The following is a 24668-nucleotide window of genomic DNA, read 5'->3' as shown; positions in this document are numbered from 1 at the left end:
CTAAAATTAATGACTGCTTCCGGGTCATCTAAGTATCTTCAACCGTGATGATACAAAAAAGATATTTTCTATAGAATTTAAATGTTATCGAGAGTTCAATACCTTGCAAGAAGTATATGTTTTTCAAGATCATCGACGTTTCCTTTCGTATTTAAGTACATATTTTTGTTTCTCTGTATCGTGTGACCTAATTTAGATGAAAAATGTTGTGACAGCGTAAATTGAAAATTTCCAATCTGTACTCTGCAATTGTTGCTTTATTTCGAAGATTGCACGGAAGTGATGCATGCATGTTTATCTCATTCTTTATCCACTTAATCCACCGAAGAGAAATCAATGAAAGACAAATACTACGCAATGTAAGAATACGCGGAATTGATAAAAGGAGCGATTATCAGTCGAGTACCAGTCATTCATACAATAGAACAGATAACGAGAAAGTAAAGCGCATATTGCAAAAGAACATATACTTAATGTAAAACTTCTAGCTAAAAATATTTGAGCAAACGCAACAACACAACGCAGTTCACGGTATGATAACGATCACAGTATTTCTTTCGATCAGATGTTAAATCCTGAACACATATCGCGCCTGCTGATACACATGTTGCCACTTATCAATATATAAATAGATCTCCACTCTTGATTTATCGTTTTCTGAATCATTACTGCGCTTTACGAAAATACCACTCGGTTGATTTAATATGTACCTATTCATAGACCATGCGTGATATTCGAGAAGAAGCCACCGTAATTATGTCTATGTTCAATGGAATTCGTTCGAGCAAATCAGTAAAAATAATTTACATCAATATCGCACACTGAAGTTTCAATAATTTTCCGACACGATACGATCGTTCGAAGTAAGAGAAAGATAGCAACGATGAATCACAGCATCTCGATATTATTTTTTAACGTTTCACAAAACTTTTAACGCAAAATGTTGGGCCTGATAAAAAAATTAACGATCGTCCGTAAAGTCTGTTTTCCAATTCTTCTGTACATTTTACACCAACTATGACATTCGCTCAGAAACGAAAATTCTGATAGGTGACAATGAAATAATACGAATAATACGAATAATACCGTGATTTTAATCGATCGAGATATGGAAAAATACATGTTAAAGCTAAACCTTATAATCGATCTAAATTCAAAAGGAGGAAAAAATATCACAGATACAACTTATCAGTAAACGAAAATCGAATATTCTGAAAGCTTGCCTGACGCAATGTACTCGTTACAAAATATTGTACGATCGAGATTTTGAAGCATATCTATTTTAAAAATGGTCAATCCTATGGAGTACAGTTTAGAAACACACAGCCTTAGAAGTATCTGCTTAATTAATAAAAAAAAGAGCTATGCTCTTCAATCGAAAATCGAATATTCTGGAAGCTTGCCTGACGCAATGTACTCGTTACAAAATATTGTACGATCGAGATTTTGAAGCATATCTATTTTAAAAATGGTCAATCCTATGGAGTACAGTTTAGAAACACACAGCCTTAGAAGTATCTGCTTAATTAATAAAAAAAAGAGCTATGCTCTTCAATCGAAAATCGAATATTCTGGAAGCTTGCCTGACGCAATGTACTCGTTACAAAATATTGTACGATCGAGATTTTGAAGCATATCTATTTTAAAAATGGTCAATCCTATGGAGTACAGTTTAGAAACACACAGCCTTAGAAGTATCTGCTTAATTAATAAAAAAAAGAGCTATGCTCTTCAATATTCCCAATCGTTCTGTCAAAAATACGAACACGGAATTTCCGGGAGTAAACAGACTGACTTCTTTTGTATGCTGCTTTTCCCACTTTACGGTATGACAGGTTGCGGTGCTTCCCCGTCGTTTTCATAGTGGTTTTCCCGGCAAACGTGTTATTTGCATCCATATCAATATCGCTATATACACAATATACTACTGTAAAGAACTGACAATCCGGTTGAAGTATCGTTAAAAAAATTTTTCATCGCGCATATGAACGCGTGAATACTATCGTCGTTTAATTAGTGCTTTCTCCTGTCAAAACTCGACCGTGGTGATATTCAGAGAGACATTAGCGAAACTTTTCCAGACTGCTAATTGCACCAAAAACGTATAGAAATATATTTATGGAAACGTCCATAATAGGGAGTGATTGTTTCTTAATTAACATCTACAAAATATATTTTTTTGTAAATCAGAGTCTTTTACCATGCTTGTTTATTCATATACATTTACATTACATGTTTTAAAGATTAAGTCACATTACACAAAAAATTGTATCGTCGGATTCCATGTATACTCGAACTGCTTGAACCAGCTATTAGCATTAACTCTGAAAACAGAAAAATAATGGTCATTAATTTACATATTCATAAATTTCTTGGACTTTTTTTTTAATTATTGCAATACCCATAGCTTAATTGAAAAAGGTACAAAAACTTGTGATTATTATTCTGCTCGTCCTAAGGATAAACAAATGTTGAAAATATACAGTTTTCTAGTAGCTCTGTTACAAATGTAATTAAAAGATTTCACTGGATCGACTAAAATGGTGGAAACCTTGGGTTAAAAAATTAGATTGGCAACACCGAGAAGATTAAATTTTTAAAATCGCATACCTAGGCGTAGCAGGTGCAGGTACCCTTTATGCAGGTGCCACCTTCCTTGCCAATACCACGACAGTGGGCAGAGCAAGCCCAATCTCCAATGCTGCAGGTGAATCCTCTCTCGAGATCACCATTTTCTCCCAAAGCAGCAACTTCCACAGCGTCAATTTCTTTCTCTAAAATTTACGCAGCTATTTAGTACGGTCTGTCTTTTACATACGACGACTAAGAGCTACGAACAATTTAAATCTTAAGCATGGATTAAAATTAATCTATTTTTATTTTTTGTACTAACCTTCGGCCACCTGATTGGGAGCAGCCATGGTAGCAACGACTGCTACGAGCAAAAAGGCGACGAGAATCTGGATTTTCATTTTGTATCGAACAAGTCAAAGACTGGTCAATCTGAAATAATAAACTGAATTTTTCACTAATTGGTGGTTTTTATATACAGCATAAAATTATCTTTGAAATGGTGGGGACACGTGTATTTCTTCTAATCAGATGTTATGTACAGACGAAATGATACGAATATCGATATCGTAATTTTAATCATTGAAGATAAGAGAAATGGAAAAACAGTTGTTAAAGTTAAACCTCATAATCGATTTAAATTTAAAATACAAAAGAAGTAAAGAATATCATGGATACATCTACTTGTTACGAAATATCGTTATAAAAAAAGTGACCGATTCTACGAAGTGAATATTCACTTAAAATTATATAGTTATAATAAATTGCGTCAACTTTGTAGTAAAGTTACGGGTTTACTATTTTTTAAAATAATATTGGAAACATGCCGAAATGATACTCTGACGACCTACAAATAATATAGAACATGCACCATAGAGAAAATTAGTAATACGAAGCGTAACACCCAGCGTGCGACTTCGTGTTTAAGCTCTAAATATATTCTCATAATGAGATTTTGAGTAAACTTGCTCCAATAACTACATTCGAGACAGTTAGAAACAGACTCTTATTTTTCATAATCAAAATTTTATCTAGAATGCCATCGGGATTCACCTTGTACGATGACGTAAATTCCCCATCGAAGATAACCCGATAGGTTACCTCACGACATTTTTAAAGACTCGAAACGAGATAATTCTTGCATTAAATTACTTTGTAATAAGTTATTACTGCGGATGTTTATGCATTTATGGGAAATTTTAATCCTCAAAAAACTACAGAATGCATTTAATATGCAAAAATATAAGAAATACTTAAAGTAAGATACGAATTATTATATTTAGGGATTGAGACAGCCCTCTGCGAAGCTTCCGTTTCATTAATTCTATTAATAAAAATGTGAATTTGCATAAAGATCCGCAGTCTAGTAATAACTTTATAGTACGCATTCTGATCGTAATAATAATTTCGAAAAATTCGAAGCAAGATCATCTTGAATTATGTAATGGTATTTGTTTCGACCGAGTGACAATGTAACGAGTTCGCTCATAATCTATGCAATACCTAACCAGGGAAAATATTTATTTTACTGCATTCTACTCGTCATAACGGAGAAGGTAAATGGAAAATCAATCGTAACGATATTAAATAAATAGCTAAAGACGATCTCTAACGAAAATAATAATGATAATAATATGTTCTTTATTCGTGCACAATAATAATAATTACATAGTGTATAGAAATAATAGTAAAATAATGGTGAATATAATTAAAAGTAAGGATACGTTTCGCGTATCACTCTTCACAAATTGGCTGATTGGCCTAAAGCACTGATATTAACACCGGATTCCTTGAGGCATTCCGTCAATCTTTTGCCAAGGTCTACGTCCACCGCGGTGAAGTTCTTCACCGCTCTTTCGACGATGAACGGCGACGCGTGGCTAAGATTATCTGCCAAATTCTTCACCAGTCTTGACTTCTCGTCGGAGTTTAGAATGTCTCTCCAGAAAGTGGTAACCTGTCCGAAATCGTCTTCGTTTACAGGCTGGAAGCGATCCACGTCGCCGCTCATAGGATAACTTGGAGAACGCACTGCCGGGCATTCTTTCGGACCTTTGAAACTGTTGGGATAGTAATTCGGCGCGCCGTTTTGATTGTACACTGACATGTCGCCATCCCGTTGGTAGTTGGACACCATAAATTTCTGAAAGTCAACGAAGTTATTGATCAATTATTCCTACTTGCGTTTAAGAAAGACTTGGCTGGTTTTCGTTTACTCTCGCTATATCTTATGCTTAAAGTTATATATTAAAGAAACTAATTGTAAAACGTTCTTGACTCTTGGCTTCGAATCATCCTTGATACATGAGCTTTATAAAAATGGATGCAACTTTAAATTTTGTATTCTATTAGAAAAATACAAGGCAAGTCGACGGATTAGTGCTCCCTCCAACAAACAATACCTTATCGTTATCTCGTATGGTATTGTACGTTATGTAAATTTATCCTTCCCATTTCTCAAATAGTAATTTCGGTTAGTATTATGTTAATTTATTATCATTATATTTTTTCTTGCTCGTGCTCGTTACTGCCTGCATAATTATTTTAATCTACGGTTATTACTTTTCACAGATTTCCACTGATTCGCGACCACGGTTCACGGTTTAAATTACCCTTGAAATTGCTCTTTAATTAGATTCAGTTTCCTTTTAAATAAACCTAACGAATTTATTGCATACTTGACTCGATTTAACGCGTTGCCTCTCGTTTAAAACTAAATTAGTACCGTAACGAACTAATATATATATGTATTAACGAAAACTGAAAATTTTACTGCTTTGGCGGGTCGATGGTCGTATGTAAGTACGGAGACAAAGCTTGGTAAATTACCTTGAATGGGCAGTTAACTGGAAGTTTGAGATAATTCGGACCTAGACGATATCTTTGAGTGTCACCGTAAGCGAACAGACGACCCTGCAGCAGTTTGTCAGGGCTCGGTTCAATGCCAGGCACCATATGAGCCGGATCGAAGCCCAGCTGTTCCACGTCAGCGAAGTAATTGTCAGGATTTCGGTCCAACACCAGCTTACCAACAGGGATGAGCGGGAATTCCTTGTGCGGCCAGATCTGTTCAACGCAGAACGAAACACTTTAATCATGGCACGCTCTCACGCGACTTCAGAGACTTCCATTCAAATTAGAATTAAAATATCTTCGATTCCAAGGTCTAGTAGTTATTGTTTAAACAAGATCTCCACATTTCTGTAATCACAATTCTATTCAATTTGAAACGACTTCCTTTATTAAAATTTAATTCTTTTCGACTTGGATTAAAACGGGACCTTAGTATTTCCATACGCAAAACATTGTTCGATTCAAAATTCTGTTTCATTTGAATTTTAAATTAAGGGGTCGATTCGAAATCGAAATGAAACATTTATAACCGAAACAAGCAGTAGCTTATTGCTAACAGACGATCCGAAAACGTCTCTATAAACAAAACGCATTGATCGAATCGTTACTGAACGATTCAACATTGATTTTCTTTGTTGAACTTGTACTTTATATTATGCGTATAAAATTTAAATATCATTATTCCAGTCAACAGCTCCAGTTTCTTCGTCGTCGAAGCTAGCGGCCGTTGAACTTCGATTCGTTACCTTGGTCACGTCGAATGGATTCCATCTGAAGGTCTTTGCTTGGCTGGGAGTCATAATTTGAATGTAGAACGTCCAGGACGGAAACTTGCCAGACGCGATTGCATTATAAAGATCCTTGAGGGAGTAATCAGGATCCGTACCGCTCAATTGTGTCGCTTTTTCGACTGGAATATTCTTGATTCCTTGGTCGGTCTGCGTAAAGGAATAATCACTGATTCAAAAATATAAAAAAACAATAACACTTCTGCTTCTTAGCCGACACTCTAAGCTCAGTTGGACAGATACTTACAAACACGATTAAAATTCATTTTTACACTATTTCTTTAGAATTTTTGGCATTGCAAAACTAAGAACCGACATACCGAAATATTTCTGGTAAAACCAATGTTACCACAAATATATTGTTCGCGAGTATACGTCCACGACTGTGAACGTCACGGGAAGCGAAAATTTTCGAAAACGACGATTGTACGCTATGGAACCAAAAATCGTACCTTGTAGATAAATTTACAATAATGTATTTCGTTCTGGGCGTTCACGAGCTTGAACGTGTGCGAACCGAAACCGTCCATGTGGCGATGACCATCGGGAATACCGCGGTCCGAGAACAGGAACATGACCTGGTGCGTCGACTCCGGTCTCAGTGAAAGGAAGTCCCAGAACATGTCGCTGTCCTGTGGAAAACAATTCGATTAGCACGTCGTTTAGAGCGGCTCTAATTAGGGCACGAGCAAAACAGTATCCAGCATCGCGACTACGGAACGATAATGGTGTTGTTCGCGCGATCACGCGACCTTCGGCGAGAAAAACGGTATACCTTTGTAAAGCGAATAGTAGACTCGATCGAAGTTTAGCAACATTGATTCAGTATTCGATATTTCGTGTATTAACAACGATTACCAATCGTTTATACTAATCGTTGTCACACCTTTGTATGGGTGACAGGGTTTCTCTTCTGAGTGTGAACGAAACTGGGGAACATCAGTGGATCCTTGATGAAGAAGATCGGCGTGTTGTTGCCCACCAAGTCCCAGATACCCTCCTCGGTGTAGAATTTAACAGCGAAACCACGGGGGTCCCTGCAAGCGTAACGAACCAAATTAATATCAAAGGACGAAGGTACCACCCGTTTCAACGGTGATAAATACTTTTCTCCCGATGCAACTGCACGATGGCGAAACAACGAATTGAGTCATTTGTTAAAACGCAACGCGAGATAAAAAATTCGCAATCGTGTGATTCATTGGGAAATTGTTTCGCCGACGGAGGTTTCGAAAAAGAAACTTTTCCACGCCCCTGGACGATCGATCGCGAGGTGGTGCGCTCGTTTGCATTTCCGGTACGTTATTTCGCGCGTTTCCGTGCCACTAAGTCGGCTAATTCGTACGCAAGGAACAACGAACCGAGGGTTTCCGTCATTCTCGAGTGGCCAACGACGCAAAATACGAGGAACCTCGATTACTCTTACAAAGGTGCTCGTATACTGTTCGAATTTTACATCGAGGCGAGGACTTGGATTCAATGAGACGCAAAAATGAACACCTGCTTTCTGACGACCACCTTTTTTTATATATAATCACGCTCGTACTCTATTTGTAATCGACATTAGTTTAAGAAGAACGTTTGAACACGGTGGTGATTCGAACGAATAATAATAAGTACAATTAACATGATACATGGTGTTCCGCCAAACCTGGGAAAAATTTTAATGGGAGATTCTAGAGGCCAAAATAAGAGGAATTCGTAGGATTTCGGGGTTATGTCTATTAACCAAAAATGGTTGTAATTGCCCCCTACGGCCGAAAATAATTTTTCCGTGAATGATTTGAAATTTTTTAATTCAATTTTTTAATAACTTTTTAACGAAGCCTCAATCAACAAATTAATATTCTTGATTTTCGTCTTATTTTGGCCTCTAGAATCTCCCATTAAAATTTTTCCCAGGGGTAGCCGACCACCCTGTATATTAAATTTTTAAAAACATAAATGTTTAATAATTTATCAAGAACGCAGTCGTCCTAAAGTTTTGTCCGCCACTGTGTATCGCCGAATTTTTCTGAATTTCACCATCGTAATTTAAATCGAACGTTACGTTCGAATGTTCCAAACTTTCAATACACGAAACGTACGAATGCATAGTCGACTCCGAATCAAAACTACGACTTTGGGAATGCCAGCTTCCGAAATCAAACTACGTTCGTTTCCCTGAACAGTCGGAAACTGTGACAAGCGAATCGAGTAGTTTGCCTCCAATTGAGCCGACATTTGTTCGATCACGAGTGACGCGAGGCTTTTGGCACTTCGTGTGACACCGGGAACAGTCACCGTACCAGAAAATGCTCAAATGAAATTTATCGAGACAGAAGTAATACCGAATTAATGGTTAAAGGGCATAACGAAGGGAAGTCGTGACCGCGTAAAACCATGTGATCGTTAGGGCAGAGACAGAATTCACGATCTGTACTTGTTGTAAAACTAAAACTGAAAAGAAGTTCTTAGCTCGATTAAAGAAACGTTTCGCTAGCTTTTTAATCAATAAGTGACTCGTTTAGAAAGTTGATCGTGAAATATTTTTAAAAATTCGAGACGCCTGGATAGATGAAAATAAATTAAATCCAGTTTATGAAGAGCTAAAATAGCGTTGCTCTGCTGGCTGCGATTCTTTGACCGACACTGGTCCGTCGTCGTTTCGATATTTCACGCCACTTAGATGCCGTGAATACGATAATGTCGCGGTTACGAAGATCCAGATCAATCGTTTCTGCGGGAAACGAAACCACCAGGTTACCGTGAGAATCCTAAACATCGAGAAAGCGAGTCACAGATTATGATAAGGAGCCGGGGAGCGCTCAACTGGAAAACATTTTACCGCTCTTCGTTTATCCCGTAGCGGTATAAGAAGAATTCAGCGTAAGGATTTGAACTCTCGTCCTTATAAAATGGTGGCGGTGCAGGAGCTAAGCGAGCGTGACAAAGCAAATCGCATGACTTCCTCTGAGAACTTTCTTAACTCGTTGAGGGATGAAATTGTCCTGTTAACGAGCGACGAAGCGCATTTTCATTTATCTGGTTCACTGAACGAACAACATTTACGTCGCTGGCCCGGTTCGAGTCCCAAACTACTTCATTTGCGTTCTCTTCGTGGTCCACGCTTAACTATCTGGTCCGGTATAACAAATTTCGTTTAAGCAACATTGACGCAACGAGTACAGAAGAATTTCACGATTCGAGTAAATTATTTTTTGTAACATCAAACGTAACACCGTGCATTCAAATAGATATTAAGAAAATAGAAATTGTCGACAAACAACACTTTTATCCACGCGGATGAACGTTAGATAGAATTATTATCTTCGAGTGGACACTTCATGTGTCATAATCCATCTGTTTGCACTTGCATTAACGGTAATAACTTTGTTCGAAATGCATCTATAGCGGGCAGAATGTACAGTCAAACGTTCCTATTGCCATCTGAGCAAACAAAATAAAGCTTGTTGTACAATGGATACCTATTTTTGCAATTACGTTCGGTCAATGGATCGCGCGTGTACGAACATTAAACACGTGTTTTAATCGTGTCTGCAATGTCCGCTCGCGACCTATATTTATTTGAAAATTGACTTTTAATTAATCGAGAAATTCATCGTGGATAGAAAACAATAGGCGAATATGTATATTAAAAGAACAAAACTTGATAAAATTTAATTTTAATTAATTCTGTCGAGCTCGTGATTATAATGTTATTAGATTGCCACAACACTGTACAATGACAAATATACATATGAAATTATTATGTACGAGTATCGCATGAAAACTGTACAACCGACGATTTTATCTTTCATTCTGTAATTTATACATATTTTCTTATTATTTTTCATCCTTAAGTAAAAGATGACTCGTATTCGCGTCGAAACGTTCAAATAAAATTTGCCCAACCGCTTGTATCAAGACTGAACAAAGAGTTCACGCTCTGTAAATATATTCTAGGATAGCGTGCGATGCACTTTTTGCAAAATTTTATTTCTAATTACCTGACCGTATCTGTCGAACCGCTTTCACCGCTTACGGCGGAGAATCTCACGGCGATGGGCGTTTTTTTACCAATGCTGGTCAAAACCTTCGCCTTAGTATACTTGGAGATATCATGGGTAACTTCGAAATAACCAAATGCACCTGCAATCGAAAGACAGAAAATATATAGTAAAGTCAAGAATGGTTAGAAACCAAGAGGTAAATGTTGGAGCTTGAGCAAAAAAAAAATTTCTTTATTTGTTGTCGAATACATCTATTTTTATTTATAATTTCTAGAGGATTATTTCTTAAGAAATTATTGTATACAAAGTTGACTGAGAACCGATTGCATAGAAGAGAATTTGCAACAGTGATAAGTAGATAACAAATATGAAATTGGGCCAAACTGTAGTAGCTCCTGAGTCATCGTGTATGTAAATAATTTGAAAAATAAAGCCTGAGCTACTCGACCCACATAATATTTTTCTTTTGTTCTGTACTCAAGATAAATCTTTAAATCAATAAAGAAGATTATTGGATTTCATAATATATACTGATTATTCCAATTTTGGTATGTCGTAATGAGAGAGACGAACGTTCTGATTCAGATAATATTAAAGCGAGGATTTATATGCTTTTAGAATTATTAGCGGGCATCCCTGTAATAAACGTATGCCTATTGATTGTTAAAGAATATTTCAGCAGCAGTCGTTTATCCTGTTACTCATTCAACTATTCTCGTATTCGGTATTTTCCATTTGCAACGTGAAAAATCTCAACGTCGAGTGACAATCCGCACTGCAAAAAATCCTTTAACATACTTCGATACGCTTAGAACGCGACAAATTAACTAACCAGCTCCTTTCGCGTGTACAACACGCTCCGGAATCCTTTCTCTGTCGAAATGCGACAGTTCGTTGAGAAAGACATAATCCTGGATCAACAAGGGACCATGTGGACCCGCCGTCAAACTATTTGTTTTGTCAGCAATTGCTTGGCCACTTCCGGTTAACAATACTGGCTCGCCCTAGAAAAATAATAATACGTCTTTATTTTATTCGGTATGCATACAATACGAATCGAAGGATTAAATAAAATGTGGAAACAGAGACGAATAAACAGTTGCAGTTTGTTAATTTTATTGACTACCTATTACATTATGTGCATACAAAACAATTATACCCCGTACCATTAACTCACTGCCCTCCTCAGAATATAATTTTCATTTAAAGAGTGGCTTGCGTAGATAATTACAAAAATACATTGCTAACTGTTACACATTTATTTTTAATTTCAACGTTTGTTATTCCACATTACTTTAACGTCGTTCATTTTATCACCATTTCCCACACGAAAGAACAAAATTTCCACGTATCTCATAAAGACTTCAATTACAAGTTTAACCAACAAGTTTCGAGCAGTTGAAATTATATTTTTAGTATATATTTAATTCTAATCCGCTGTATAACCGTTGATATTACTTGCACATTGCAGAAAATAAAAATGACGATATTAAGTAAACGATGGATGCACCTTGAAGGAATATAATTGTCGATATGAGCAATGCGAGACTTATCTTGAATAATGACGCTGCGTAATATTCCTGCCGTTTAACATTATCGTTGCATGAGCCGTCATAGATAATGCACATTCGCATTAAAGCGAATCGTACCTTTCCTCGCGATCAATATATTGAACTTAATTGGTCAATATTGGATATTTACTAAAACCGCAGTTAACGTTGTTTCCTTCGACGCTCCAAATTCTAAACACATACTCTAGTTTATTTAAAATACAATCAATTGTATTTTCTGGAGACTTAAGATCCTAAAATTACAACCTTAAAATATAAATGATTTATTTTTAATTAATCCTGATGCGATTTACAAAAATTTTGCACTACTGTTAACAGCAATTTTTAAACTTTGCCACGCTCCTCCAAACAATAGTTAAAGTATTATTATTATTCGAATAAAATTCATCTTATCTCGATCTGCAGTTGATCGATAGTTGATTCAGTGCAACAGAGACGACGATTTTAAGTCAGTCCTTAAGTAAACTCGACTCAGAGATACGGATTATTACGATATCGTTCTAGAGATTCTGTACTGATTGCATTCAGTGTTGTACGAAATAGTATTCCATAATCGAAGTTATCATTGGTTAATCCAGAGTTACGTAATTAAGTGGAATCGTTATATGCACAAGAGGGCAATGAAACTCATCGCATACGAGAATTGTTTCACTCTACGTTGATCACTTCGTTTCAAGGTAAACTGTGAGATAATTATGCTCGATCAAGGATTCTCTATCTGCCTGCATTGATAAGCAATTCCTTCATTGTTTTAATGTAATCTATATAACTTCTAATGCTGATTGATTCTTATTGAATTTAAAACGAAGTCATTATGAAATTACAAATATAATTTTTCATGTTTCAAAGACCGCGATACAGTTTAAAAACCATTCTTAACAATAGTTTTTCAGATCTAGCTACTTTGCTCGTATAACCATATCCACCTACACAAAAGAATAGTTCAAGTAAATATTATTTGACAAAAGTTTTCTTCATGACAGTCTTCCTCTTGAACCACTTAATTTAAAACAAACACGAAGCTAACCTGGCACCCCTGGGAAAAATTTTAATGAGGGATTCTAGAGGCCAAAATAAGACGAAAATCAAGAATACCAATTTGTTGATGGTGGCTTTGTTAAAAAGTTATTAACAATTAAATTAAAATATTTCAAATCGTTCTGGAAAACTTATTTTCGGTTGCGGGGGTCAATTACAATCATTTTTTATGAATAGACATACCCTCGAAATCCTACCCACTTTTTAGAAAAAAATTCCAGAAGGTGTGAAATTTTTCGACGGAAAAAACAATTTCAAATCGTTCTGGAAAAATTATTTTCGGTAGCGGGGGTCAATTACAATCATTTTTGGTGAATAGACATAACCCCGAAATCCTGCGCATTCTCGAAAAAAAATTCAGTACGGGCGGAACTTCAAACGTTAATAACTTTTTAACGAAGCCTCCATCAACAAATTGGTATTCTTGATTTTCGTCTTATTTTGGCATCTAGAATCCCCCATTAAAATTTTTCCCAGGGGTAGCCGAACACCCTGTATTTTTACTGTCTTTGCATTTTCTATATTCAACAACGACGTAGAAAATTGAAAATACGATATTGAGAAATGTTATAATTGAAACCAATTATAAAATTTTCGATGTGGCTTTTCATGTGTCACAACCCATTTCCACTTACATTAATTGTAAAAAATGCTCTTGCCATCTGATCAAACAAAATAAGACCTTGTACAATGGATATTGTGCGCCAGTGACTCATATTATTAAAGTACACTTTTGATTAAACGACAAATGCACCGTAGGAAAAGAAACATATAATGGATAAATTATATATGAAACGAACGGAACGTACTATGTAAATTTTATCACTCTCTGACCTTTATGCATCATATCGGTGGTAGTTCAATTGTCGTAGGAAAAACAATCCTAAAATTCAAAGTTAATCAAATTTTACGTGTTTGTGATTACGAATTCATTACTTCTCACTACTACTCTCTAACTACAAATTGTTTTCGAATTTCCAACTAGATAGTCTGCAACCGCTGCAAGAGTAGCCTAATCCGTGCATTGATTACAACAGTCTACTGTTCGCGGGAAGCCTTATTTTCTATATTATACTACGTGTTATTAGTAACAATTTATTACGATACAATAAATTAGAAAAAAAAAAAATGTTATTAAGAAAATCATGAGCACCGGTTCAGAAACACCCATTTCTATAATGTCGACGGTGCCTATTTATTCTCAAATATCTCCAAACTTCAATTCTCGAAAATCTTTCAAAATTATGCACAAAACCAAGAGTATTAACGAACCTTTTCGTTCTATTCGTATATTTCATTGCACATTTTATATCTCACTCTCCACAATAGATCGTCATTTTATATCATATCGTAGATATTCGATACGATTACTAATTTGAAAATTACAGGAGCTTACAAAATCGTTTAACGACATTACATAATAACCGCGCTTTTACCTTCGATATCGTGTTCTTTGGATCGTTATCTTATCGAAAAGTAAACGATCCATTAAGATTTCATTTCTCCGCACTACAATATAAATTTTCTTTCGCTACATCGAAACAAATATTTTTATTTTTAATGCCACGTATAAAATCGCTGTTCGAACTTAAATCTTTAATTACCGGGTCCGTACGCGGCTGGATAAACAACGATGGAAAAGCTGTTCGATTTCTACACGTTTCAGGAAACTTTTATCGGACGTCTATCTTCGGGGGCCATCGGTTTTGATCACCGAGCGACCGTCGATATTTAAAATTTCCCGAAGTTACGCGTTCGAATTTTTTTTTTTTTTTCTCTCCCATCGCGCGCTACCGTGACACACTTCTAGATCTCGTAGCGGCAATTATCGTCGTTTCATCGCCAGCGCTACGGGTCGCCTAAACGGCAGTTTGCGGTTTGTGTATCGTACCGATTCCATCGAACTGCCACGCAATTTCTACTATTCCGCGGAGGATTGCAGCGCACGCTCTCGTCAATCATCTGGCGTTGAATTATTCGACCGCGATGAATAAAAATGACATACGATCGAGGAAAAACGCGCGTCCACCACGCCTCGTTCGCCTAATCAATGAACAGATACGCGGTCTAACTAGGAGAACGGTGAAAAAAAAACAACGAGGCTCGTGCATTAGACTTTGTTTCCCCTTTGGGGGAAATAAACGTCATCGTCTTTCCAATTAACGTACAAAACGAACGTAAAATAATTTCTTCTAATTATATTTTTTCAAACGATACAACGTTTATTATAGAGACACAAATAAATGGTGTAACTCTGAAGATCGGTGAAAATGAAACTCGCAAACTGAATGGGAAGTTAATTCCTTTTCTGTTGTCCACGATTACATGCTCTATGTACAAGATCGTAACTCAAATATTGTCATTATGCGCACCTTATCCGAATGTTTGTAAAATGAAATGTTTTAGAAAATGCAAACAAATTGCATGTCGCGCGAACCAGACGAGCTATATCGCATTTTCTTAAATTTGTTTAACACCGAGCCAGGTGATTCTATTTTGACAACATATTCTCTTCTTCCTAAACGCGAAAAAGGACCGTAAAGATATAGAATCGGGACACGTTTTGTTTCTAAATATCTCGTAACGTGTTCGCTGTTCGAACACAGAATTTTCCTACCCGCGATCGAACGAGAGGTGAGAACATTCACGAGTTTGCGTGACTCACTATGGATAATGCTTCAGGATAATGTGCCCTTGGCAATGGTCCACTTAGGAAATGGAAAGGCTGTTATTCAGTGCTATTTTTTACGTTAAGATAAACGAACCGCCGAAGAAATGGTAAATTAAACGAAACATTATCAGCGGATCGAGCATATCGCAAATTGAATCTAATTGTCGAAACTTTGAAATCGCGAAGACCATTTTTATGGAATAACGAGGCTGATAAATACCTGAAAACTCCCCGAGAGAAGATTTAAGGCGGCATTTCGATCCAGAATTTCGAAAAAAAATTTTTTCAGAATTACGAGAGCTTTTCTCGTTTCTGACGAACGAGACGCGGAAATTCTCGTGAGAATCTATGTACCAACCAGCCACGCGATCGGTATTGTGTTTAAATCAGTTTCCCAGCTCGTCGTGAATTATCGTGATTTCACAATGAACTAATTCCTCGCGGCGAACAAGAATCTTCAACCCGTTTGAAATTTGTAAATCATTTCTCAGATATTGAAGAAAATATATCGATCTATTTCTGTCTACGGCCACCTGATAGAAGAAATAAGTTACTTGAAATCCCCTAGATATTCTGATTCCCCTAGCAAAGGGAATTTAATTGCGATATTATTTAATAATTTCACGTTCACCGTTGACTCGATTCGCACATTTGACTCGATTCGCACACCAAAACGCCTACGTTACAAAGTGTACATGCATTACGATATTCAGGGGCAAGCTGATGTGGGGAATACCATTAACCCAAGCGATTTTGCTATTATTAGCTTCGTTTGCACCGTCACTGCAAAAGAGGCACACATATATTTCGTCAAATACTCGGGCCACGTATGTGTGCAAAATGCGTTGCAGGATTAAATTGATACTACGTCAGCATCCTTAATTAACTTCCAGAGAACTGTGTTATTGTTCGAGTAACTTGGAATACTCGTCTTTGGCAAAGAATTTTGTAGATTTTAAAGGAAAAAGAGTTCAGAATTCCCAAACAGATAAATTGATTCTATTGCAAGCTAAGCATGTAGATTTACTTTGAAATTCAGCTTGTAAAGCTCAAGATTTAGAAGAGTAACTTAGAATACTCATCTTTGCCAAAGAATTTTGTAGATTTTAGAGGAAAAAGAGTTCAGAATTCCCAAACAGATAAATTGATTCTATTGCAAGCTGAGCATGTAGGTTCACTTTGAAATTCAGCTTTTAAAGCTCAAGATTTAGAAGAGTAACTTGGAATACTCATCTTTGCCAAAGAATTTTGTAGATTTTAGAGGAAAAAGAGTTCAGAATTCCCAAAACAGATAAATTGATTCTATTGCAAGCTGAGAATGTAGGTTTACTTTGAAATTCAGCTTGTAAAGCTCAAGATTTATCGACTCCTCTAGGACGAAGAGGACGTGAAAAGTTCTCCGCTAATTGAGGTGCCTAATTCTGAGAAATGACTTCACCGATGGGAATTTATGATCGTGTCCCGTAAACTAAATGGTACCGATAATGCCACTTGAACTTGACCACTTACACTCCAGAACGATATACCGATTTTTCCAAATTTGAAGAAACCGACAATTATAGAGTACCTAAGAAAGTACTTAATTAATAAAAATTGATAAATTGGAGATACTAAAAAGGTTTGCTACGAAATATTAAATTGTATCGTTATTAAAACTGTGCCAATGGTTTTGTTTACGCGTAAAACGTTTCGTGATAACAATTTCGTGCCCGTAGTAATGTAAAATATTGCAAATAGGGATCCATACGTACGAAAATACATAGAAGCAATTTTTTTCAATAGTTACAAATATTTTTACGCTTTAACGCACGCTGTACCAATACATATTTTCATATTTTCACTATTCTCATTTATCTTTAAAACGAGTTGCGAAAGAATGAAACTGTCTATGTTTTTACACTATTATTGGATGCAAATCAGAACCAAACAAAACAGAATTATAACAAATTATAACTCTAGAATTGAAATCATAATTTGCACAATGTACAATCTAGACCTTGCTCCGTCATGCTATTAACTCTTTCGAGGAATTGTACATTTTCTGAACAAGACTTAATTGAACAGTAATGATCAAAGTCACTTCGTATAAAAGAATGTCTCGTGGGTTTCTGCCAGACTTAATCATATAAAGTTTCTGAATAAACGCTTTGTTTTTAGGAATAAAAATAAATGTTCCGTCACATGGTATAAAAGATCGATTGTGTAGTTACATGTTTTTTTTTTTTTTTTGTAGTTCTCAAAAATAATTTTTATTTGCAATTAGAATAATCTGAGGATTCCATAGAACCGAAAAGAAAGTTCCGATGTGATTCGCGAATTTGTTGGAATACTGTAACGAATTCATGACAATCTCAATCATTTTAAAGAGTGCGATAACGTATCGCTATCGAGAACTCCTTCGATAGAAAACAACGCTCGGTAGTGTTACTCAACTTGTACACAAAAATAAACTGTCCAGTGTATGTAAAGAGTCGACTCTATTTGACTAAGGTCTAACTGAAATAGCAAATCAAGAAGTATAATAATATCGTTGCAAACATTTTTACAAAGTTTTATTCGCATATATTTCATTCGCGTTTTAATTTCACACGTTGCTTACTGATATTGAAAAGAGTGACCTTGAAATTGCTATTTTTTCTCATTTTTCGAAACTGAATTGCGTGCCAAATAATATCTCATGACTAGATATCAATCGCAAAACATTTTAAGTTCAGCTAAGAATTGGTTTCAGAGATCAAGGGGTCAAACTAGTCGAAAATCATTATCGCATCAGCCTATATATTTCGTAGCAAGAATTTTTATATCAGCCCAACAGTTCAAAATTTTGTAACCGAATGTTGCTGACTGCTGCAAAAAAAAAAAAATGAAATGAATTTTTCAGAATGGAAAACGGTCTATTTGCTTTACTATACTGTACTATTTAATTCCTATTAAGTCAACCTTGGTACACAAACTTTTTGACGATGGGCACTTATAACTATATAACTATACATTGCGTTAAATCTATATTAGTTCTTTATTTCGAAGTAAAAACTATATTATTCATTATAAATTCTTATATTTACATGCTTCGTTCGAAGTTATTGTTATTTCTACTTCAATGTTATTTACAAGACCACTACAAACGGTATATCTACAACGAATCTGACCTAAACGATACATCCATTGCTCTATTTATTCATACACACGAAAAACCCGTGTCGAAAACCTAAACAGTACATTTATTCCTTCACGTGACTAACAAACGTGACACCTGCCAAACGGATCTGCAGTATCGACCAATGCCTGTTTTACCGATGGGTCAGCAACGATGGAGAATGGCGGGCGAAGTGTAAAAGAAGAAAAAGTATAATTTCACTATGATGTCCAGCGAGAACGCACTACATACCTCGGCATGTTTCTTGTATTCGTTCAGCTGCTCTGCAGCCGGATCTCTCTTGGGGGGCGTCATCTTGTCCTGATCTTTCTTGCAAGAGTAACTTCTGAATGAAAGTCGATGTATAGCGAACGGCGTGAGAAGCTTTCTCGAGAGGCGTACACTAGATTGCGTTCCACGTTGCGAACAACTGAACAGTCGCAGGAGCAACGGTCTTTTATCATCGCACCGAACCGGTGTGTGGTGGAGGCGCGACGAAATGACGTTGCGTGTCAACACTCGATCCAACGACACCACCCGAACAACCTGTACAAGGCACGAACTCCTCCTCGACATTCTTCGGCAATCTTCGCCAAACGCGTCGTTACTTCTTCGCCGCTTCAAAAATTTACCGCGTAGACGGATCGTTCTTAAAAAGCTCTTCCACTCTAGAATTCCAACAAATTGCACATTTGTTCCCTTGCATTTTCTTCAACCTCAAAATTCTAATCGTAAATTTTTAAACCGTAAGATTGGAATTTTTAAAATTAGAGAAGCGTAAAAGTCGAGAACGGTTTTCGTTTTCGTTTAAAGAAATTTAAATAATTTTTGTTTCGTACTCCCGTGGATTTGTTCCTTTGCATTCCCTTCAACCTCGAAATTCTAATCGTAAATTTTTAAACCGTAAGATTGGAATTTTAAAAATTAGAGAAGGGAATCGCGACAAAATTTATTTGAATACTAGTTACGAGTTAGAAATGAAATTCTACTACTGCTCGTTGAAATTTTATATTTATAGGCGTTAAAGTGACCGCGACCGTTCCAATCTAGTGCCTTTTCTAGTAACGGTCTAATTACGTGCAATGATTCTAAATGATACATTTCCAGGCAGTGTTTTAAAACAATGAAACGTCGAATTTCCTGGTTCCCTACTGTTTCATTACTTTGTACTGCAACGTAAGGTACTTTCGATTCTAATCACCCGTGCAACACTAAACATTATAGAAACATTTTCGTTAAGAAATCAAAATATTTGATAGACTACTTTTCTTTTTTTTTTATTTATTTTTAACCTTGCAATGTATCTATGTTTGCCTCTGAACACGTTGCAACAACATTTCTGCAACATTTTATGTTTCAAAGTGTACACGATCTATTTCGACAGTGAAATGACGTCAGAGAATTTCGTGCATTAGATGATCTCACTGTTTCTCCTTATAAAAGTTTGTTAAGTTGAAAAAAATTTATTAGGAAATCTGAGAAACTGTTGCAACAATCATCACAACGGATGCGGAAAACATTAACGTGCAACTTTTTCAAAATTGTTCACGATATTGAGTAAGTTTTTAGAACGTTACAAAACGAGCGAATTTTATTTTAGTTACGATGACATCGAAACTAATTCTTTTTATCAAAGTTACGAATCCGTTAAAGATTCATGGCGTGCTAAACAACTGCTGGGAACGTCATGAGCGTGTAAGAAATCAAGAGTTTTATCTATTATTGCAACGACGTTGCTGAAGAACCATGCAAACAGTGGTTACGCAAAACAGAGAAAATATCTATTACGACAAAAGAAAAGGAAAACTTGTGTTCAGCGAATTGGACGATGAAGTGATTCAAACTACGCCTCGATTTTCGCATTGTCCAGCAACAACTTAATTAATTTAAGCTAATGACTTAGGAACCAATCAAACGTTAACGCTGCAACCTGTGAAACACTTTCGTTTGGACTGGCCCGACTTTAATCGAATAATTAATAATAAAGTCGATTTTCTCAAAAATGGAGAACCGGATTTAAAAAAATGTTATACAAAATAAAACATGCAAAAACCAACCGCATCAGTCCGTGACAGTCGCGTGTTAACGTGAACACGTTAGGTCAGTCCATGACAGTCCCGGGCTGAAGAGGGACTTCTAAAGGATTAAACAATAAAAACTGTCATTAGCCGTCAATCATTACTATCATTGTCACTATGTGGCTCCGATACATATTTATTTTCGTTAATTTTCAACGTGGACTTTACAAAAAAAAAAAAAAAATGAAATTGCTTATTAGGTCTACATGGTTTATTTTTTTGGTTAATGACAAATTTTTATTATTTTCCAACCCTTAAAATAGGACTGATTTATATTGGAATGGTTTTGAACGTTTAGAACGAAAGATCACGCGAATCGATCAATGGTTGCTCTCATAAAGGTGCAGCAAGCCTTCGTTTAATGACGAGAAATCGGGCCCGCTGGATGTCGATTAGGGGTAGTCGGAACCGAATTCTATTTCGAGCCAAGACGCGCGAATTATTCAACAATGAAATAGAATACAGAGAACGAAGAAGATGGAACAACAGCGAGGGAGTGGCCAAAACATCAAAGGTATGCCGCGCACGTTATCGGTCTCGTAAATGTTAACGTGATATCAAATTTATTATATTTTTTCGTTATATCTTTATGAGAGAGATCAATGATTTGGAGAAATTTAGCCGATGAAATTGAATCTAAATACTTCCTTATCCGGTGATACGCGTGCTTGCTAATTCTAGAAACATATTCGAAATATACGACCATTCTTCTTGAGGGGTAACACCACTGTAGAAACCTAAAATAAAGCGTTTTTTCGCGATTTTTTTTTGGATAGATGAAAAGGTAAGAGGATAGTATTCAAGAATGTTATTAACCATGTCGTTAAGTGTTATAAAAAAACAATATTTATTCAAACATAGTGCAAAATGACGACGCTGGAGCCATTCTCGCGAGGCGTGTTTAGAATTTGAGGCGCTCTGCGGCATGCAGTGTAACTGACGCAAATTTGTATCTGTATGCAAAAAATTTTCTCTTAATCTGCATGAGTATAGCTAGAGAAATACGTAGGGGAACTTCGATAAGTTAATTTTAATATTATTTATTGACAAATGATAATTGCCCATTTTTTGTACAAAATTGAACTTTCTACTTCAAATGCTCGCCAATCACACAAAAATTAATGTTTCGAGACTCCCCTACGTATTTCTCTAGCTATACTCGTGTAGATTAAGAGAAAATTTTGCGAGGCGCAGAACGCCTCGCGAAAATGGCTCCAGCGTCGTCATTTTGCACTGTTTTCGAATAAATATTTTTTTTTTAACACTCAACGACATGGTTAATAACATTTTTGAATATTATTATCTTCGTATTTTTCCAACCATCCAAAAAAAAAAAAACGCTTTATTTCAGGTTTTTACTGTGGACATACCCCTTAAACCTCTAACTTGAAATCGGGATAGCAATTAATTATCGACAATTTATAGACGTGAAGTTGTTAATTCGAAACGTGTACTTTTAGAAATTGCAGCGAGATTTTGATAAAAATGTCAATTTAAATGTTGCTTTCGTGAAAGATGAGGAAAAGATCACGATCGCGATTTCTATATACAAAATTGATATAAAAATCAGTCGATCGTACAAGAGTGTAATTGTTCGATGAAGATACCGTGAGACGAACAACGTTTGATGATTAAGAAGAGGAAAGCTTGATTAGAGGATGAACAAAGGCAATCGATTCTTATCAGTACTGTTGTTGACCGTTCGATTTTATAGATATCTTAATATACAGGTGGTTCGGCCACCTCTGGAAAAAATTTGAATGGGAGATTCTAGAGACCAAAATAAGACGAAAATAAAGAATAACAGTTTCTTGACTGAGACCTCGTTAGAGAGGTATTAACAATTAAATTAAAAAATTTCAAATCGTTCTGAAAAAATTATTTTCGATTGCGGGGGTCAATTACAATCATTTTTGGTAAATACACATACCTTCGAAATCCTACCCACTTTTGAGAAAAAAATTCGTGTAGGAATTGAAATTTTTAGACGAAATTAAAATATTTAAAATCATACTAACAAAATTATATTTAGTTACAGGGGTCAATTACAATCATTTTTAGCATTACACATATCCCCGAAATCCTACGCACTTTCGAGAAAAAAATTCTTTACCAAAAATCTAATTAGGTGCCTAAATTTTTCGACTAAAAAGAAAAATTTCGAATAGTTCTGGAAAAATTATTTTCGGTTGCGGGGGTCAATTACAATCATTTTTGGTAAATACACATACCTTCGAAATCCTACCCACTTTTGAGAAAAAAATTCGTGTAGGAATTGAAATTTTTAGACGAAATTAAAATATTTAAAATCATACTAACAAAATTATATTTAGTTACAGGGGTCAATTACAATCATTTTTTGTCATTACACATATCCCCGAAATCCTACCCACTTTTGAGAAAAAAATTCGAGTAGAAATTCAAATTTTTAACGAAATTAAAATATTTAAAATCATACTAACAAAATTATATTTAATTACAGGGGTCAATTACAATCATTTTTGGTCATTACACATACCCCCGAAATCCTACGCACTTTCGAGAAAAAAAATTCTTTACCGAAAATCTAATTAGATGCCTAAATTCGACGAAAAAGAAAAATTTCGAATCGTTTTGGAAAAATTATTTTCGGTTGCGGGGGTCAATTACAATCATTTTTGGTGAATAGACATACTCCCGAAATCTTGCGCATTTTCGGGGAAAAAATTCAGTACGGGCGGAACTTTAAACGTTAATAACTTTTTAACGAAACCTCCATCAACAAATTGATAGTCTTGATTTTCGTCTTATTTTGGCCTCTAGAATCCCCCATTAAAATTTTTCCCAGGGGTGGCCGAATACCCTGTATGGACTTTTGTTCAAAAAATAAAACATATATGTCAAAATTATACCGGTGTCCGAATATGTTTATGAGTTACTGTGTCTGATAAAATTTAATTTTGAGTAGGTGCGGCTGACAACTATGCAGATAAAAATATTGGTCATCGTTAAAACTTCAGCAAAACCATCGATAATACTCTCGTAAAGATATAATGAAAAATATAAAAAATTTTATAATACATTAACGATCGCCATACTGATACGTTTGCGGCGAGACTTTGAAATTTTTACCATTCGTCATCGTCATAGAAAATTCGTCAGTGTTTCAAAAACGTGTTAAAATTACAGAAATGCAACGAAACTTGTGAAGTTATCCAAGATACGTATTCTATCGAAGAATTATCTATTGAAGAAGGTTTATAATTATTTAAAAATATTTCGAAAACAAGTACTTAATGATATTCAAGTTATCGTTTACTGGACTGAAAAATTTACAAAACAAATTAAATGTTCAGTAAAAATACTACAATGTTCAATATGCATAATGTCACTAAAGACGTCTAAACACCCAGACCTAGATCCAGAAACGCCTAGAGACACTTATCTACACTATAGTTCAGTTAATAATTATGCTAAATAGCATAAAATGCCTTAATTATTTTTTACGCACAACCTACATTATATCGAATAAACTTCTTACTCTATTAGCTCATTTTAAGGTTGCCTTATATCTCTTTATATTTCTCAAATGGAATCTTACATTATTGTTTCAATGTCAAATCTCAAAAATCGACAAACTTGTTTAAAAATATCACGAATCGATCCGAAATCGCGGAGAAATAAAAGTTATTGAAACATAATTAACAATAAAATTTAAACGGTAATTGTACATTAACATATCTATTATTTAGCTTGTACCACAATTTCGTTCCCTATTTTGGGATCGTTTAATGTTCGTTTAATTTCTTTCAAAGTTCAACGAGAACCATTAATCATGTTCATTTACAAATTGAACAATATGATCCGTACAAAATGAGACATGAAAAACTGATTACTAAAACGCTAATTAATTTCCCGTAAACAAAATGACCCATCATTATGCGTTAAAACAATTAATTTCAATAAATAGTAGCATTCAAGAATATATCAT

General features: G+C 35.5%; 1 protein-coding gene across 3 annotated transcripts; it reads right to left on the bottom strand.

Moving 5' to 3' along the window:
* Positions 1–4192: 4192 nt before the first annotated feature.
* LOC122400503 (catalase) lies at positions 4193–19211 on the bottom strand. 3 transcript variants are annotated; one of them, XM_043402026.1, is made up of 9 exons: positions 18869–19211; positions 17291–17295; positions 11037–11202; positions 10202–10343; positions 7099–7249; positions 6665–6844; positions 6171–6362; positions 5401–5637; positions 4193–4714 (listed from the first exon to the last, which is right to left on the bottom strand). In XM_043402026.1, the coding sequence occupies exons 1-9, from the start codon at positions 19194–19196 to the stop codon at positions 4313–4315; spliced, it is 1803 nt and encodes a 600-aa protein (XP_043257961.1). In that variant the 5' UTR covers positions 19197–19211; the 3' UTR covers positions 4193–4312. The 3 variants fall into 3 exon arrangements, with proteins under 3 accessions (XP_043257961.1, XP_043257959.1, XP_043257960.1); XM_043402024.1 differs by lacking the exon at positions 17291–17295 and having other exon boundaries at positions 11037–11208; positions 18873–19211; XM_043402025.1 differs by lacking the exon at positions 17291–17295 and having other exon boundaries at positions 11037–11208; positions 18879–19211.
* Positions 19212–24668: the final 5457 nt, after the last annotated feature.

This window comes from Colletes gigas, unplaced genomic scaffold, assembly GCF_013123115.1.
Source record: "Colletes gigas isolate AHSC1104 unplaced genomic scaffold, ASM1312311v1 Colletes_gigas_Sc00018, whole genome shotgun sequence".
Lineage (NCBI taxonomy): Eukaryota > Metazoa > Arthropoda > Insecta > Hymenoptera > Colletidae > Colletes > Colletes gigas.
This window is presented reverse-complemented; position numbering and strand designations above follow the sequence as displayed.

What these genes read in the sequence shown, in the direction of transcription:
- LOC122400503 (XM_043402026.1), bottom strand. Translation starts at nt 19,196, where the DNA reads ATGTCGAGGAGGAGTTCGTGCCTTGTACAGGTTGTTCGGGTGGTGTCG. An exon ending in TGTACACGCGAAAGGAGCTG is followed by an intron (nt 10,344 to 11,036) that starts GTTAGTTAATTT and finishes TTTCGATTGCAG; the next exon opens with GTGCATTTGGTTATTTCGAA. An exon ending in GGTTCGACAGATACGGTCAG is followed by an intron (nt 7,250 to 10,201) that starts GTAATTAGAAAT and finishes TTACGCTTGCAG; the next exon opens with GGACCCCCGTGGTTTCGCTG.